The sequence below is a fragment of the Dromiciops gliroides genome, chromosome 2 (assembly GCF_019393635.1).
Source record: "Dromiciops gliroides isolate mDroGli1 chromosome 2, mDroGli1.pri, whole genome shotgun sequence".
In the NCBI taxonomy this organism is placed as follows: domain Eukaryota; kingdom Metazoa; phylum Chordata; class Mammalia; order Microbiotheria; family Microbiotheriidae; genus Dromiciops; species Dromiciops gliroides.
In genome coordinates this window covers 484,936,977-484,956,000 of record NC_057862.1, presented here as the reverse complement: position 1 = coordinate 484,956,000, position 19,024 = coordinate 484,936,977, and the positions used below count along the sequence as shown (strand labels likewise).

Genomic DNA, 19,024 nt, shown 5'->3' with positions numbered 1-19,024 from the left:
ATGTGAATACTAGTGAGATACAAACATAATTGATATGGTTTTTATAATGCAATCATAACTAAACAAATGGGAGCATATTTACTAAAAACCAACATCAGCGTATAGAGTTTGTAGGAACCCATTTAGTGAAACTGAGGACTGAAGGTACCTGAAAATTCTACTAATGAAATTCTTAAGTGACAGTGCATCAGTTTCCTAATTGTGTAGTTTTATGAAAGGAAATCTCATTAAAAATACTAGGCCAGGATATAGAAAGGAGAGAACCTCTATTTAACCAAGTACTTCCTTAACAAATTAAAATATTTTCTTTATAATAAATATTTGTATGTTTCTAATGGGTAAACCCTTCCCTACCATAATAAGTAGCATTGCAATATTACTTTAATAGAGGATTTAATTTATTTTAGTGAAAACTTTTGTGTAATGGGTGCTCAAAATAAAATTTTCTTTTTTCTTTAGTACTAGGGACATTGTATTTGCTCAATAAATATTTGTTGATTAATTTGAAACCAAGACAAAAGAGACACAGTATGGTCTATTTGAAAGAGTATTGGACTGTGTGTCAGGTGAGACTTGCATTCAAATCCTATCTCTGATACCTACTACCTGTATGACCATGGATAAGTCACTTCTCTGAGACTTTGATTTTCTTTAAGGATAGTAATAGTACCTACTTCTCAAAGTAGATATAAAGATCAAAAGAGATAAAGTATATAAATGCTTAGCAAATTATAAAACACTATCTAAATGTCAGCTATTAGTATTACTGCTATTTTTTTAATCAGACATGTAATTTCATTGGTGTGGTGCCCCCCCTGCACCACTGCAGGTTAGCAATTCACCCATGAATTACAGTCTTACAGAGTTTCTCAAGACATTAAAACTTAAGTGTCTCGCTTACAGTTACTTAGCTAACATTATATCAGAAGCAGATCTTACAAGCTTTTTTGACTCCAAGGTTGTACCCTCTGTACACTATACCATGCTGCCTCTAATTGTTATTATGATTTAAATGAAATGAAATAAAAGGCATTGAACCTTGATTTCTTCCTTCTATTAATGTACCATCCCAAGAATAAAAACAAAATGAAACTGTACGAGGTAAGAAAAAAGTTTCCCGGCTTATGGTTCTATAACATCCCACTCAGTCTATTGTCAGTGATCAAAGTAGCATCACTCTAGGCCAATTCACTAGATTAGTTCCTAAGCACATTGTCCTCCTGCTCTTCAGGAGAACGTACAGAGGGAATGAATAGCCCGTGTAGATCCAGGTGTATCTCCGCATCAACTGATGCCCGAGCCAATTCTGTAAATCGTTTTGCATCCAGTATGAGCAGAAAAGGTGGTTTCTTGGGGTCAGTGGAGACAATCACTGACAATATGATACCTTTAAAAGAAAAAGTGGACAAGTTTGGAAAAGGGAGGTTTTTTTTTTTCTTCCTATTTCCAAAATGAAAAGAATCTTCATTAATGTTGAAAATCTAAGCCAGAGAAAAACAACGTGGTTGGGTAACCAAGACCTTAATCCAAAGAAGAAAACTTGTAGGTATAACTTGTAGACCTTTTTCATTCTGATCTTCAACATTCATAGCAGAAGAATGACCTTTAGATTAGCCATCTTGGCTGCTGCCTCTTTAATATGAAGTAGGGACGTAACAATACTATCTAGTTTAACTTTGGAATACTTTTGGGAGGTCTGATCATGATTGGCTTGGAATAGCTGCAAATTGCCTTGTGCCAGTGTTGAAATCCCTATTGCTACTATTATGTATGTTTCTTCACTGTCTGGCCCATTAGGAGAAAAACACAAAACATTTAAAGCATTTCACACAAATGTCTGGAGAAGTAGGCTCAGGGCTAGAGGTCTATATTTCAGGCCCAATGCCTAAGACAAAACCCCTTGGAGTAGGTTTCCTAGTCTCTGTTCTGGAAGGACATTTAACAGGATAGAAGGCAGTTTGTGATGTGGTTCTACTCTTGTAAAATGAGGAGGTACTATCATTGTATGCTGGACTTGGAATCAGGAAGACCTGGGTTCAAATCCTGCCTATGACCCTTACTGGTATGTCATGGGAAAGTCCTTAATTACTGTGTGCCTCAGTTTCCTCATCTGTCACAATGGAATGATAATATCTAATAACTACCTCAAATAATTGTTATAAGGCTCAAATGAGATTAAAATAAGGAAAACGTTTTTTCAGACATTAAAGTAATATACAAATTTCAACTATTATTATTATTTGGGGGGGGTGAGACAATGGGGGTTAAGTGACTTGCCCAGGGTCACACAGCTAGTAAGTGTCAAGTGTCTGAGGCTGAATTTGAACTCAGGTCCTCCTGAATTCAGGGCAGGTGCTTTATCCACTGTGCCACCTAGCTGCCCCAACTATTATTATTAATGCTGAAGTAATATTGAATCTGAGAAATAAGAATTAGGGGTGGTATGCTCTGTGTGTCTATGAACCAACCTGATGGATTAGAAAGATGAGTCACTGGTGCTCACAAATTGTAACTCACAATTTGCAAAATTCCCTTCTTAGTGAAATAGATTTCACTTTTTCAATCTTTGTGTCACTTTTTGTCCTTGACAATGTCATGTGGTGGAAAGAGCAATGGATTTTGATTTAGATGACCTGAATTTGAATCCTGTCCCTGCTACTTCCCGTGATTTGGAGTAAATATTTCTGGTACTCAGTAGTTTTTTTTCTGTTTTTATAAAATGAGGGGGTTGGACTAGTTGACCTCCAACTGGTAGGAAGGCCCAGTGACTGGACTATTCAAATAAATAGATTGGATGTTAGAGAAATAGCATAGAGGCCAAGGATCAAAGCCTGAACTTTCAGTGAAGACAACTTAGGCTTCTTTCTGCACCCCATGAAGTTTTTACAATGCTTTTCTCCTGTGTGTCATAGCTATTTTACATGGAGGGAACTGAGACACAGAGCAATGAAGTTAGTTGGCTCAAGTGAAACAGCCAATAAATCTGTAGGCTGTGGCTCAACTTTATATCTTCTGATGCAAGATCAGTGCTCTTGCTGCTATTATGTTGCTATATGAACTGTACAAGGAGGTTCTGGGTAGCAAAGGATTGATGGAGACATGTAACGGAGTTCCGTGCCATTTCTTCCTATTTTGACTGAAACTGATGGCTCTGTCAAAATGTGGAAGAAGTGCTATGAGATACTTCCTGCTATAAACCCAGGTTCCAGAATATGATTTTCTGGAATATCTGTTTCTCATAGATCTGTTTAGGGGTATGTATGTGTCAATGAATCTTATCATTGTTAACAGAGCTTTCTTTTATAAATCTGAAAGGGCCCTTGGAGATGTTCCAGTATTACCAAAACATTTTAAAGACACTTTAAAACATTTCAAAGTTCCTTTCTTCCTTTCTGTAAATCTCTTATATCTTTGTTGTGGGGTGGGAAGAGCAGCAACTCCACTAAGATTTGGGACTGAGACAGCTCCTGCTGCCATAAGAATTGGCCTCTATAGCAACTGCCTCCAACACTCATTTTTAAGGAGTGTGAAAAAGTGATGAAGTAGGACCATAGGGGCAGATGAGCCATAGTAGAAAGGTAGAGACAGATCAAGTGAAAATGATTCCATCTTCACTCAAGGGGAAAGATCTGCCTTCTCTCCATACCTTACCCCAACCCCTAACATCATTCTACTACCACACACATACATCCATAAGGGACTTCATCCCTATGAAGGGTCATGACCTTTTCAACCTGGATCCAATCAGGGTTACATAGCCAGAAAATGTCACAACTGGGCCTGAAACCCAGGTTTCTATTAAGTATAGAAAACTTCCCATTACAATCTAAAGGTTCTTAACTGGGGTTGGTGAATTTCTCTCTCTCTCTTTTTCTCTCTGTGTGTGTGTGTGTGTGTGTGTGTGTGTGTGTGTGTGTATTTCAGTATAATAGATTTCCTTTGCAGTTGTACATATTTTTTTATTAATTTAGAAACAATATTCTTAGAAGGAATCTATAGGCCTCTCTAGACTGTCATGGGGATTCATGACACAAAAAAAGACCTTCATTACACCATGTTGCCCTTCATGGATTCCTGCCATCTGCCTGCATGCTATACATACCCCTGGAATGTCTGTATATGTTCTTTTCCCCTTCCCTCCCAAACCCAGTAGAAGTTTCTCAAGGCCAAAGACAGTATCAATTTTTAATCTTTGTATTTATTCCCAATGCCAAACACCTTATACATCGCTAAGTAAAAGCTTAGGGATAGGGACAGGCCCTGTGATTTAATTGGTGTAGGAAGCTCCAGGATAATGATTTTCCCTCTACCAATCCAGGTTGGCACCTTCTCTGCCATTTATAGCCTTACTGAATTGCCTCGAGAATGAGAGCTGAAGTGACTTGCCTGGGGTCACATGACCAGTCTGTCAGAGGCAGAACTTGAAACCAGGTCTATCCACTTGAAACCAGCACTCTATCCACTAGGATGCACTGCTTCTTAGTAAGTCAATACTGGATTGAACTGAGTAGGTTTGACAGGGAAACAATTACATTTTTTAACCCTGACAAATTAGTTGCTTTGGAAGCTGATTCCATGGCTTACAGTGAAAACAGTGCAGAGTATTCATTAGGCCAAAAGCTCTTACCATCATCTTCTTGTTGTGCATTAGGTGCAGGCACAAATACAGGCTCAGCAGGCCAACAATGCTCTTCCTCCCATTTTAATGATGACTTTGTCAGAATATCAAATTTCATTATCTGTGTATTCAAGAGAAAGACAAATAGTGACTAAATTTTTGTGATACTGTGTTTTTTATATCTAAGTACAATGAATACAATCAAATTTTTTAACTAACACAATAAAACCAGAGAATGTAGAGGATTATAAGGTAGGAGCAACTCTCACCATTAAAAGCAAACATTTATGGAAGGTTTGAGCATCTTTATAATGTTGACAGAAGAGCCACAGGTCTGGTTTCTATTCTCTATGACCTTACAGTAGGAATCTGTCTCATAAGGAAAATAGAATCCTGAAATCTGAAAAAATTTCACCTACCTCTCCAAATAAAACTTGAGGTTAACTCTTTTAGAATCTATGTTAATTTAAAATTACATCCATAGAGAAGTGAAACCAATTAAATTAGCTCCCACACTTGGCAAAAGGGAGCTGACACATGGTCCTACATCATCATTGACAAAACTGATACATGAATACCATTGGCCTTGATGAACCCTGGTTTTCCTGCATCCAGTGATGGCTTAGTGTTTATTTCAGCTAAGAGGCTTTGTAATTAATTAGGTTGCTGTACATTCATTTTTTATCATCCCTTCTTCTATGACACCAAGGAAGAGCCATTTTGCCTTATTTTACCTATTTTGTCCATTCCAACTCCATATTAACACTATAGGATTTATTGCCTTTCTCTATGTTTATAATTCCTTTGCATGAATTCAGAAGAGTATTCTCCCTTTCATTTAATGTCTTCTTCACCTTTCCCTATCTGTCTTTATTGTCATTTTCTCAAGCTTCCCAAAAGTGTCAAAGAAAAAAGTGTCAATTTTTTTAATATTCTTTTTTTTTTTTGTGAGGCAATTGGGGTTAAGTGACTTGCTCACGGTCACACAGCTAGTAAGTATCAAGTGTCTGAAGCCGGATTTGAACTCAGGTCCTCCTGAATCCAGGGCCGGTGCTCCATCCACCATGCCACCTAGCCACCCCATCACTTTTCTTTAAATTGAGTTGCTCCATAGTACTAAGAACCAGTTAATTTTGTAACCAAGGCAAGAAGATAAAATTATGTCACCTAACCTAAAAGTATGGCATACTTGGGAGACTAGAGGCATATTCCATATATTTTTCTTCTCCTTTCAGCTTTGTGCAGCCAAAGCAAATGTTTTACTTGCCTCACCCTTGTTATGGCTCTGCCAAGAACCTATACTTTTTTGACTCAGAATCACAGGATCTCGGAGTTGAAAGTAACCTCAGAGGTCATCTACTCTTGCCTATACCTGAGTAAGAATCCACTCATCAACATACAGCTTTTTCTTGAAGACTTCATGTTCCATCTCCAAGTGGCCTTGCTTCCATATATATTTTCTTCTCTCTTTCATCTTCCACATTTCATTGATTCCTTCCCCTCTGCTTTGTAACATCCTTCGATTTTGTAATATTTGATTTTGAAAAACCCATTATTTTCTCTATTCTTTACCTTGCACAAAAGAGAAACTCAGGGAAAACATCATAGCTCTCTAAAAGTATTTGAAGGTTTGTTGTGGAAGAGGGATTAAACTTGTCCTCCTTGGCCCTAGATGGTAGAATTAGAGACGATGGGTAGAGGTTGCAGAGACAGATTTAGGCTTGATATTGATTGGGGATGGGGTGAGGGAGTGGTGGAATAAAACCCTTTCTAACAATTAGAAGTATTTTTAAAAATGGGATGATTCACAAGTAGGCAGGATATCTTTCAGTGGAGATCTTCAATGGGTTAAATAATCATGAAGGAAATTATGTAGAGATTCTAGAGTATATACAGATTGGATTAGATAAGGTTCCTTCCAACTCTGAGCTTTTTTCACTTTTTGCTGACCACTCTAGACACTGACCTATTTTTGCCTCTCATTGCTAAACTGTCTCCTGTGAGTGGTTTCTAATGTACTGCCTTCATTTCTTCAAACAAGGGTCCATTAGTTTATCATTTGGGGACTTCTCTCTACTGATGCAGATCAAAACTTTTCTGGGTCTTTGTGAATTCTAGTGGCCAAAACATTAATCACCTGTGGTCAATTGGGCGATGAGTTCTTCACAGAGAAGTAACTAGGCGGGTTTTCAGTTAACAGGCAATATTGTCCCTATCCAATACAGCATTCAAACCTTTCCAGAGCTTGTGCATTACTGATACAGCCTTCAAAAAGCCCAAAGTCAACTCCACACTGTGAGGAAGAATTGGAGTTAAGAATTTAGTGGAGGATTCCTTATTGAAAACCCCCTTATAATCTAGCTTCTTCCCTGAACACTGCATTGAAACTGCTGTTTTAATGTTCACCAATAACCTTATAATTGCCAATTCACAGAATCATAACATCTAGGGCTAGAAGGATCCTTAATGGTTATCTAGCCTAAATGACACCCAAGGAAATCACAAATACAACATAGTGGTCTTCCAGCCATTACTCAAAAGACCTTCAATGAAAAGGAATCTGCCACCTTCCAAGGCAGCCTGTTTCAATTTATTGTGATATCAAGTCTGAATTTGCCTCTTTGTAATTTATATTTATTCTTCCTGATTCTGCCCTGTGAGGCCAAGCAGAACAAGTTTTATCCCTTTCCCATGACAGCCCCTTGAATACTTAAAGAAAACTATCATGTCTCCCCCTGAGTTTTCTCTTTTCCAGGCTAAACATACCCAGTTTATTCCAACCAATCCTCATATGACATCAAGAGTTTGGAGGCCTGGCTCCATCTGTTTTGTTTCTTTCTATATTTGTCTCCCTCCCCAAGCCAAACCTTCCCAAACTAATTTTTCCTAAAAGCACTCAAGGTCCTTTATCATCTTGGTTTCTCCCCTCTGGATATTCTTCAGCTTATTGATGTCCTTTTAAAGTTATGGTGCTTACCTATATGTAAAAAATATTTATATTTTGTGGTGGCAAAGATTGGAAATTGAAGAGATCTCCATTAATTGAGGAATGGCTAAATAAGTTGTGGTCTATGATTGTGATGGGATTATAATTGTGCTATAAGAAATGATGAACAGGATGCTTTCAGCAAAACCTGCTAGGAGTTACATGAACTGATGCAAAGTGAAGTGAGCAGAACCAGAAGAACATTGTATACCGTAACAGCAATATTGTACAATGATCAACTGTGAATGACTTAGTTATTCTCAGCAGTACAAAGACCCAAGACAATAATGAAGGACCTATGATGAAAAATGTTATCTGCCTCCAGAGAAAGAACTGATAGAATCTGAGTGCAGATCAAAGCATATTGTTTGGTTTTTTTTTAAACTTTCTTTTTCTTTTTTTGGTCTTTTCTTTCACAACATGACTAATATGGAATATGTTTTGCTTAACTGTACATGTATAACCATTATCAAATTGTTTGCCTTCAGAAGGAGGGGCAAGGGAGGGAAAAGGGAGAGAATTTGGAACTCAAAATTGTAAAAAAAAAAATGAAGAATAAAAAATGTTTTTACATGTAATTGGAAAAAGTAAAATGTTAAAATTTTCAAAAAAAATTATGGGGGCGGCTAGGTGGCACAGTGGAAAAAGCACTGGCCCTGGATTCAGGAGTACCTGAGTTCAAATCTGGCCTCAGACACTTGACAGTTACTAGCTGTGTGACCCTGGGCAAGTCACTTAACCCCCATTGCCCCACAAAAAAAAAAATTATGGTGCCTAGAACTGAACACTTTATTTTATTTCCAGATACAGTCTGACTAGGACTGACAAAGAGATTATCACTTCCTGGAAGCTATACCTACCTTTTATGGCTGCCACATCGCACTGCTGACTCCAATTGAGCTCACAATCTATTCAAACCTGAAGATCTTCTTCACATAAGCTACTAAACTATTTCTCCTCAGTCCAGTACTTGTGAAGGTTTTTTCTGGTCCAATGGCAATACTTTATATTTATCTTAATTGAAATTCTTTTTAGATTCAGCCCAATGCTTTAGACCTTCAAAATCCTTTTGAATTCCAACTCTATCATTCAGTTTTTTTACCTAGCTCTCCCAGCTTTGTGTCACCTGTACTGTTAAGAGAAGGCAACCTTTGCCTTTACCCAATTATTTATAAAAAATGTTAAACAGAACAGGGCCAAGCACAGCTCCCTTAGGGCATTCTCCTGGAAACCTTTTAAGTTGACATTGAATCATTAAATGATTATTCTTTGTGTTAGGCCACTCAATCAGTTATGATCCATCCAGTTGTATTATCATCTTGTCCAACTCTCCATCTTTTGAAGAATAGAGTTCTGAACCTGCAGTTTGTAAAACCTGAGGTCGAATCCTGCCTCAAATCCTTAATGCCTGTATGACTAGGCAAATCACTTAACCTCTTTCAGGCTCAGTGTCTTCATCTGTAAATTGGGAATGATATTATCTATATCACAGGATTGATGTGAGGACCAAATGAAACTGCATATATATAGCACTTTGTAAACCTTAAATCACTCTATAAATGACATCTGTCATTATTATTATAAATACTTTGCTAAAACTCTAAATTATAGCTACATCATATCTCTATTCTTTTAATTTAGTAATTTTGTCAAAAAAGAAAATAAGGAAGTTCAATGAACTTTTCTCAGTCCTCATGTTCTTTGAAATTTCTGCCACATTTGACATTTCTTCTTTCTTGCAACTCTCCCTTACTTTAATGTGTGACACTATAGTATTCTTGGAGGCAGTTAGGTGGCACTGGTCCTGAGTTCAAATCTAGCCTCAGATATTTATTAGCTGTGTGACCCTGGGCAAGTCACTTAACCCTGTTTGCCTCAATTTTCTCACCTTTAAAATGAGCTGGAGAAGGAAATGGCAAATCACTCAGTGTGATTTGTAGGGTAACAGAGTCAGACATGCACTGAAATGACTGAACAATAAAAGCAACACAGTATCCTATTTCTCCTCTTGCCTTTCTGACTATTCCTCTGTCTCTTTCACTAGTTTTCTTCTCTTCTTTATTATACTTTCAATATTGGGCATTTCTAAGGGCATGGTATTGACCTGCTTCTCTTCCCTTTCAGTACTATCTTCCATTGAGAGTTGTAACATTTTCATGATTTTAACTATTGCCGATATGCTAATGACTTGGAAATCTTTACCTTTTAGGCCTGATCTCTCTCCTAAGTTTTAGTCAAGGACTCTACTAGATATATAGCTATCCTGTCACTTGACATTTAGTACATTCAAAATATCACCACCCTTTCTCCTTTGAATTGGCACCCCTTCCCAGCTTGCCTATTTTTGTTATTGGCACCAGCAGTCTTCTATCCATTTGGGTGTGTCCAACTTAAAAGCAAATTGATTCAGCATCACAGAAACCAGTGTGTGTTATTTTAATGACCTTTAAATATGTTACCTTTGTTGGAATTGGATTCCACTGCACTTCTGCTGCATAAATGTATCTGTATTTTTTCCCATTATAAGCATAATTAATACCGGGCAGCTCAATCCCTAAAAGAAAAGTGATTCATCAAATGAAGAATTCAAATAGATCACCAAGGAGACATTAAAAGGAAAAGGATCATTCACCTCTTCATTGGCAAATTCTCCAGCCTTGTCTCGGTAATAATAATAGCTCACATGTATATGGGTCTTAAGGGTTTTTAAAAGGTGCTTTATGTATCTTATAGCAAGAGAGGCAACAGTCCTTAAGTGGAAAGGCACTGGAATTGGAGTCCAAAGAGCCATTCTGAATCCTGGCTCTGCTCTTTATGTGCACTGTAACCTTGGGCAGGTGACTTTTCTGAGCCTCAATTTTCTCATCTGTAAGATTATGGATTAGAAAGCTCTAATGTGGTGACCAGCTCAGCAAACCTATGTTAAATTGAGCTTCACAACAATCCTGTGAAGTAAAGATTATTATCTTTATTGAAGATGAAAATGAAGATCAGAGATAAGGAATTGAATTTCCAAAGGTCAGTGGTAGAGCTAAGACTCAAGACCAGATCTTCTGACTGCAATCCTAGGCATTTTCTATAGCACTACACTGGGCATCCTGTGAAACTGATTTATAGCTAGCCAAGATAAATTCCAGGGAAAATGTAATTCATTTAAATATGATATCCAAAAGTAAACAAAACCCTCTCTGTTAATTAATTTAACTACTGTAGACTAATAACTTAGGAAAGATAAATGTCTTTTAAGTATATAAAATCACACCAAGACAAATCCAATATACTTTAATGACTATGAAATCACAACTAGAAGGTGGTCTTCTAGCTCTTTAGAAAAAAAGGAAACCCAGATCCTTATGATTCTATACATACACACACATGCTATGTGCCTGCTCTGTTTAAAAACATTTTTAAAAGTTAACAAATATAAAAAATAATTTAAATAGTTAACAAATAAAATCAATATTAGGCATTAAAACTAAATTGACAAATCATTTTATGAAATGTTTTAATAAGATGTGGGGAAATATAAATGAAGGCAAGATGTCAGAGAAAATCAGGAAATCCTTTATAAGGAACTTGAAAGGGTGAATAATCTTTCCACCTGTGTTTCAAAAGAGGCACTTAAAAGTGCACGAGACTATTGGGTGTAGCAGAAAAGGTTTCAGTGGGAGTGGGATATTGATCTGGGGAGGAGTTGCCTTGCCCCATAAATTAGTAATTAAGAACTCTTTCATGTACATAGCTAGCTAGATACCAAGGTGAGAAGCTCCTAGGAAGAGTTTCTCAAGTCCCTGAGATGAGGAAATAATATCATGGCTCTGATAGAGAGTACTTAGACTGGGATGACCTTCTTGAAGCAAACCAGGAAATTTAGACTAGTTTCCTGCTAGGCTGCTACTTTTTTTTTGTAAGCATTGGCTATTATGGCACAGGTCAAAGATAATTTCCTGATTCAGAATGTAATCAAATTTCAAAAGCAGAACTTGTGGTCCATGTGCCCCCAAGAAGAGAAATAAGGCTCTGAAGGAAGGGACCTGTGACACAGAAGGCTTATAGGACAAAAGGATTGGGACTCAGGGAGATGAAATCCCAGGGAACAAGGACACATGGTGAGAAGGATAGGACATTAATTGTGAAGTAAAATCAATTCATTCTTCTAAGGAATACCAAAGTCAGGTCTTACAGAAACTGTCCCAGGTATAACAATACTTTACCAGAAGAGGTTTTGTTGTTATTGGCAAGTTCAAATGTTTCAACAAACATGAGGCCATTAAGTCACAGCATCTTATTTTCAGTGACTTCCTGTCTTCCTGGGGAATCTCCCTGCACCTGCCCACAGATCTGGGTGTTTGTTGCTCCCTGGTCACAGAAACTGATGGTGGATTCTTTAATCATGCAACTAAAGACTTAGGAACTCCAGGCCTCAAATACAATTTCACATTATTTCTGGTCTACATTCCAACCAAATTAGGCTAGCAGGTGTTCAATGCATGCCATCTCTTGCCTCTGTGTATTTGTGCAGGCATAGTCCACCATGCCTGGAATGTACTCCCTTCTCCATTAAGAGAAGACTTAGAACACATACATACATACATATGCATGTGTATGTGTGTATACATATATGCATATATGTATATATGTGTGTATGTAAACTTATAATAGCACTAGTCTTGGAGTCAGAAAGACCTGGGTTCAAATCCTGTCTCAAATACTGGGCAATTAACTCTCTTAACCTCAGTTTCTTTATCTTTAAGATGGAGATAATAATAGCACCTATATCATAGGGTTGCTGTGAAGACCAAATATAATAATGTTTGTAAAGCACTTCATAAGTACTTAAAGTATTAAATAAATATGAGCTCCTATTATCATTATTTCCACCTTTTGGAATCTTTTTGTTTTGTTTTGTTTTTTTGTTTTTTTAGTGAGGCAATTGGGGTTAAGTGACTTGCCCAGGGTCACACAGCTAGTAAGTGTTAAGTGTCTGAGGCCGGATTTGAACTCAGGTACTCCTGACTCCAGGGCTGGTGCTCTATCCACTGCGCCACCTAGCTGCCCCAACCTTTTGGAATCTTTATCTTAGCCTCAGCTAAGGGGCTACCTTCTTTATTTCACATGCCCTGAAGTATATTGATCTTCCTATAACTTTCCCAGACATTTTGTCTGATCTGTCCTTTGCCATCATCACATCCTGCCTTATATGATATTTCTCTGTGTACAATAGAATTTAATTAATGAGGACAGGGATTGTTTATTTTTGTCTGTGTCCCCTAGTGCCTAGCATTGGACTTTCCATGTAGCAAATGCTTCATAAATGTCAAATTGAATTGAAGATCGTGTCAGCAATGAACTCAGATCCAGCTCATTCCTAGGAGCTGAACTGAAGCTTCCTTTCGCAAGGAACCATCTAACACCTGGGAAAATAACGTCTCTTATTACTAGTTTGTTTATTATTAATTTTTTAATTTTCTTGAGGTGTTTAGGGACTGGTTCAAAGAGACATCTTAACCTATTACTTAGGTTCCCTTCAAATTTAATTCAGACAAACACTTCACTAGTTATATAGTTTTCATCATCTACAGCATTTTTTCCTTTCCTTTTTTTCCCTGTGGGGCAATGAGGGTTAAGTGACTTGGCCAGGGTCACACAGCTAGTAAGTGTCAACTGTCTGAGGCTGGATTTGAACTCAGGTCTTCCTGAATCCAGTGCCAGTGTTTCATCCACTGCACCACCTAGCTGCCCCACTATAACATTTCTAATTATAGACAGCCTTCTTCTGCAGAATAGTTCTGGGACATTATTAATTGGTATACTCTTAAGCACAAATTAATTTTAATATTTGTCCAAGCAAAGAATACTTATGAAGGGAAATCTGTGACCCCCCCTCCCAAAACCTATCATATGTTCCACAGTCAAATAAACTAGAAATAATTTTTGAGTAGTTTGTTCAGGCCATTGCTACCGTTTATTAGCACAGATAATTGGAGGTTAATTACTTCATTATCTTTTTCTCTCTCGTACACACGGGAAGGCGCGCACACACACACACATTTATAGCTTGTAGTAGATGTAGAATTGCTAAGTAAAAGAAGGTAAATTTAGTTCTCTGAAGTGATGGGAAAGTCCAGACTCACTTTATTGGAACTGTTCAATAGCAGAATAACAACTTCCATTTCTGTATTGTTTAAAAGCTTACAACATTTTGTTCATGAAAAATCCTTGAGGTGAACAGATTAAGTATTATTATCCTCATTTTACAAATGAGGAATTTTTCCTTTTTGTCCTTATCTGGGAGAGGGAGTGTGGTACAGTGGCCAGGGCATTCGATTTGAAGTCCAAGGATTTGTGTTCGGATTCTGACTGTCACTTTCTATCTATATAGCCTTGGGCAAGTCACTTCCCCTCTCTGGGCCCTAGCTTCCTCATCTCTAAAATTAAAGGTGTGGGATAGATAAATTCTAAATGTTGTGAAACACACATTTCATACCATATATCCCTTTCAAGGTAGTGTGGCCCAAATGGGTGATGACACTATGGTAGAGGGTGGGTTCAAAGTGAGGATGCTTCATGAATTTTTATACAAATCTGTCCCCCTCACTAAATATAGGTAGAGAAAATCCATTTACCTTCATATAGCTCTTCTGATTGGCAGTAGACTTGGTCATCTTTTTCTTTCAGAGCAGTTGCTGTTGTCGATTCAAGTTTGACTAAATTCTCACCCATTTCTGCATCCTAAAAGAGTTTAATATTTTAAGTCATTTTTCTATTAGAATGTTTCTTACAAATGAAACTGACATGCAAAAGAATCAGTTTTCCTTAAAAAAAAACAACCCACAAGTGATCCAGCTAAAGTCTAGTAGTTCTTACATTTGGAATGATAAAAAATCATCACTAGATCATCTAATCCAGTGCTTTCATTTTACATATGGGGACACAAGTTCAGAGAAGGCAAGAAAACTATCCTGAGCTGGTTAGTGACCGATTTCTTGAGTCCTATTCTTTCCACTATACCAGTTAGGCCACCTATAATATTGATAACTCCACTTCATATATGTTCTATGCTTATAAAATGCCTTTCTTATAGCAGTCCTGGGACGCAGGTATGGCGAGTGTTCTTATCCCCATTTTACAAATGGGAAAAGGGAGACTCACAGAAGTTCAGTGACTTTGCCCATGGTCATAGAGCTAGGAGGGGTCAGATCCTAAGTTCAAATGAGCTTTCAACTGAATTTATTAAGTGTCTACTATATGCCAAGCACTGATCTAAGTGCTGAGGAAACAAAGAAAGGCCAAAATATGGTCCCTGCCCCCAGGGAGCTCATAGTGTAATGGGGAATACGACAAAGAAATCACTATGTTCGGACTAGATCTATACAATGTAAATAGGAAGTCATCTTATAGGGGAGGTACTAGCAGTCAAGTAGGGAGTGGGAGTGGGGTCCCTGGCCATTTCCATGTTCCCTCTGTATTACCAAATACTTTCACTCCTAGTTATAAACCCCAGCTTTTTAGGGATTTATCATGAAATCCTTTGAAATTTCATCACATTTTCAAGCAGCATGTCATATTGGAAAGTTCTCATTTAGGAGTGAAAATACCCAGGCTCTTGTTTTGGAATTTTAGGCAAGGTGGTCCTTCTGAGTGAGCCTCAGGTCCTCATTTGTAAAATGGGGATGATAAGCTGTGTCCTGCCTCCATGGAGGAATATTGTGAAATTAAATGAAGTAATTTCCGTTTTAAAGTCAGTCAATTAACATTTATTAAGTACTTACTACGTGTCAGGCACTGGGCTATGCAAAGAAAGGCAAAAGATAGTCCCTGCTCTCAAGGAGCTCATAGTCTAATAAGGGAGACAAGATGCAAACAACTCTGTACAGAAGTGTTTTATAAATTGTAGAGTGCAATGCCTGGTGTTATTATTTGTCTATAAGCAAATCACTGGCCTAATTATTTTATATTTCTCTGTACTTATGTCTCTCCCTGGTGGCTAAATACTCAGGGAATCTTTCAGGCAACTAATATATGATTTATTGTATTACAGGGAGGGAGAGGTGACAGGACAGAGCAGGACCAACATTTGCAAAGGGGACAAAGCAGGCACATTGTGTGGGTGCCTTTTGAGTCCATTCTGGGTGGTGACAGCTCTGCAGCAGCTCCTGGCTACTAGGGTAGGTGATCCTGCTAGCCATCAGAGATTATGGGTTACCAAGTAAGAGATGATAAGAAGTTGGTAGGCCGGGGAAACGGCTATGGCAGTTGAACTGAGATCCGAAGTTGATGTGGCAAGTGGTCCTGCCATTAGGGTAGGTGATCTCTAAGATCCTAGTGCTAAGATTCTGTGTATATATATGTCCATTTTGTCTTTAGATTTGTCTAGCTAACACCCCAATTACCTACTTTCCTTCTTAGCTAAAATTCTTGAAAAAGTTGTCTACGAATTTTTTGTTATAGGGAATGTTTGTCTAGGAAGATGGAAGGGATGAAATAGAGGAAGATAGATATCAAAAGGAAATATAGGGGATATAAAAACAAATTATCAATAAAATACATATTTTAAAAATGTATATTGGCTAAACTTCTGGATTTTTTAAAAGAAAAAAACTCTATACTCAATGCCTCCATTTCCTTTCTTCTTATTCTCTTCTAAGCCCTCTACAATCTTTCATCTACATTACCAAAATGAAACTGCTATCTCCAAAGTTACCACTGATCTCTTAATTGTTAGATCTAATGGCCTTTACTTAACTCTCATCTTTCTTGGCTTCTCTGGAGCATTTAACACTATTGACCATATTCTCCTGAATACTCTCTATTCTTAGGGATTTTCCTAACTGCTCTCTCCTGGTTTTCCTTCTACCTATCTTTTCAATCTGTTTTGTTGGATCATCATCTATATCACTCTTTTAAACTATGAGTGTATCTCAAAGGCTCTGATTAGAGCCATCTCTTCTCTCAATACTCTCTCACTTGGTGATCTCATCAGTTCCTATTGGTTCAACTATCATCTCTGTATGGATGATTCCCAGATAAATATGTCTGGACCTAGTCTTTTTTTCAAGCCCCAGTAACATATCACCAACTGCCTATTGGACATTTCCAACTAATCAAAGAGAACTCATTATCTTTCCCCCATAACCCACCCTTCTTTGAAACTTCCCTATTGTCAAGGGGCTCCTCTGCTCCCCTAGTCACATAGATTCACAACCTTAGTATCATTTTCAACTTCTCACTTTCACTTACCCCACATATTTAACCAATAGCCAAATTTTGTTATTTCTATCTTCACATCTCTTGCACATGTCCCCTTCTTTGTACTCACATAGCCACCAGCCTAATTCAAGCCCTTAATTACTTCTCACCTGAACTATTCCAGTAGATTCCTAATTACGTGTATTGTCCCTGCTTTACGTCTCTCCCCATTTCAAACCATTCTTTACCCATATGCCAAAATGGTTTTTCCTACAACACAGATCTGATCATGTCAACTCCTCTCCCTCAAAATAAACTTCAGTAACTTTGGTCCCTAGGGTCAAAAATAAACTTGAAAAAAATTAATTTAGCCCCTCCTACCTTCTCAATCTGTACACATCACTCCCCTCCATGTACTCTACAATTTAGCCATACTGACTAACTTTCCTCCAGCCATTTTTTTTTTTTGGTGGGGCAATGAGGGTTAAATGACTTGCCCAGGGTCACACAGCTAGTAAGTGTCAAGTGTTTGAGGCTGGATTTTAACTCAGGTCCTCCTGAATCCAGGGGCAATGCTTTATCCATTGTGACACCTAGCTGCCCCGCCTTTTTTGCCTCCGGCCATTTTTTTTTTTACTGACTTTCTATTCATTGTATACAATACCCATTCTCCAGTCTCCATGCCTTTATACTGGTTGTCTCCCATGCTCCTTCTTCATTTCTTCCTCTTACAATCCCTGACTTTCTTCAAGATTCAGCTCCAGTGTCACCTTTATTAAGTCCCTACTAAGCTGCACACATTCTGCTAGGGGATACAAATACAAAAGTGAGACAGTCCCTGCCCTCAAGGAACTTACATTCCATAACAGAACATTCAGCCAGGCAGGAGGCCTTTTCCTCAGGAATCACTTTTGTTTTGTTTTGTTTTTGCGGGGCAATGAGGGTTAAGTGACTTGTCCAGGGTCACACAGATAGTAAGTGTCAAGTGTCTGAGGCCGGATTTGAACTCAGGTCCTTCTGAATCCACAGCTGGTGCTCTATCCACTGCGCCAACTAGCTGCCCCCTCAAGAATCACTTTTATCTCCTTTCTATATATGTTGCATATACTGTTATATGTACATATTGTCTCCCCTGTTAGAATGTAAATTCCTTGAGAACAGGGACTGTTTTCAAGGTTTCTTTGTATCCCCAACTCTTAGCACTGATGTTGACACATAATAATGTTTTAATAAATGCTTGTTGACTGATCCACTGTGTTCATGTCCCTCATTTTTGGTGTACTTTCAAGCTAATTTCTAAAGCCTAGGTCTGATCATGTTATTCCCATGCTCAAGAAGCTTCAGTGGCTCCCCATTCATTGCTTTTGAGTTAAAATAAAAATTCCTCTGTTAGGCATTTGAAACCTTTCAACAATCTGGTTCCAACTTCTCTTTCCAGGCTGATTTCACATCTCTTCCCTTCATGCACTATATGTGTTCCATCAAACTGGACTACATGCTGTGTCCTGTACATGACATCCTATCTCCCGCATCCCTGCCTTTGCAGGCTGTTGCTGTGCTTTGAATGCTCACTCTTCACTTCTGGCTCCTGGAAACCTTATCTTCTTTGGGAGGTGTTTCCTGATTCCCCCCAGCTGTTAATGCCACCCTCCAAATCACCATGTGCATTTACATAGATACACACACACACACACACATATATACACATTTCTATATGCATTTGTATCTGTGAGCTTGTTGAATCCCTTGTCAAATGTAAACTCCCTGAGGGCAGGTATTGTTTCACTTTTGTATTTGTATTCCCTAGCAGAATGTCTGGAACTTAGTAGGAACTTAACAAATGCTTGTTGATTGATTTTTCTAGTATAAACTGTACAATAACTCACCCAAGAATCACTGTTGATCCTGGGCTTTCTAACTGACAGAGGTTCCTGTGTCATATCCATTGAAGAGTCTGAGAAAATACCAATTATAAGACCCATAATAATCCTATCCCACCCTTCTGTACCCCAACCCCTCTACTCATTATCACCTTGAAAAACTCCTTGTCCTCCCCTAAAATCTCTCAGATTCTTGTAGAAAAAAGAAATAAGTTCCCCAGAGATCTATAAATTGGATAATTATGTGTGAGCCCTTTATTTATTACTCAATTCATTTCAATAAAAACTTGTTACTAGGTGTCCCCTGTGTCCTTCAAAGTAAGCTCGATGTATTATAGTCACAGACCTCCA

At 38.0% G+C, this 19,024-nt stretch overlaps 1 protein-coding gene across 1 annotated transcript in view; it reads right to left on the bottom strand.

Annotated features, from left to right (window-relative positions):
- Positions 1-757: 757 nt before the first annotated feature.
- The window catches only part of BCO1 (beta-carotene oxygenase 1), a 45,148-nt gene continuing 26,881 nt past the window's right edge, over positions 758-19,024 (bottom strand). The window contains 4 exon segments of the mRNA XM_043987504.1: positions 758-1,387; positions 4,628-4,739; positions 10,064-10,158; positions 14,231-14,336. Coding sequence (XP_043843439.1) covers positions 1,197-1,387; positions 4,628-4,739; positions 10,064-10,158; positions 14,231-14,336 — 504 coding nt within the window. The 3' untranslated portion in view covers positions 758-1,196.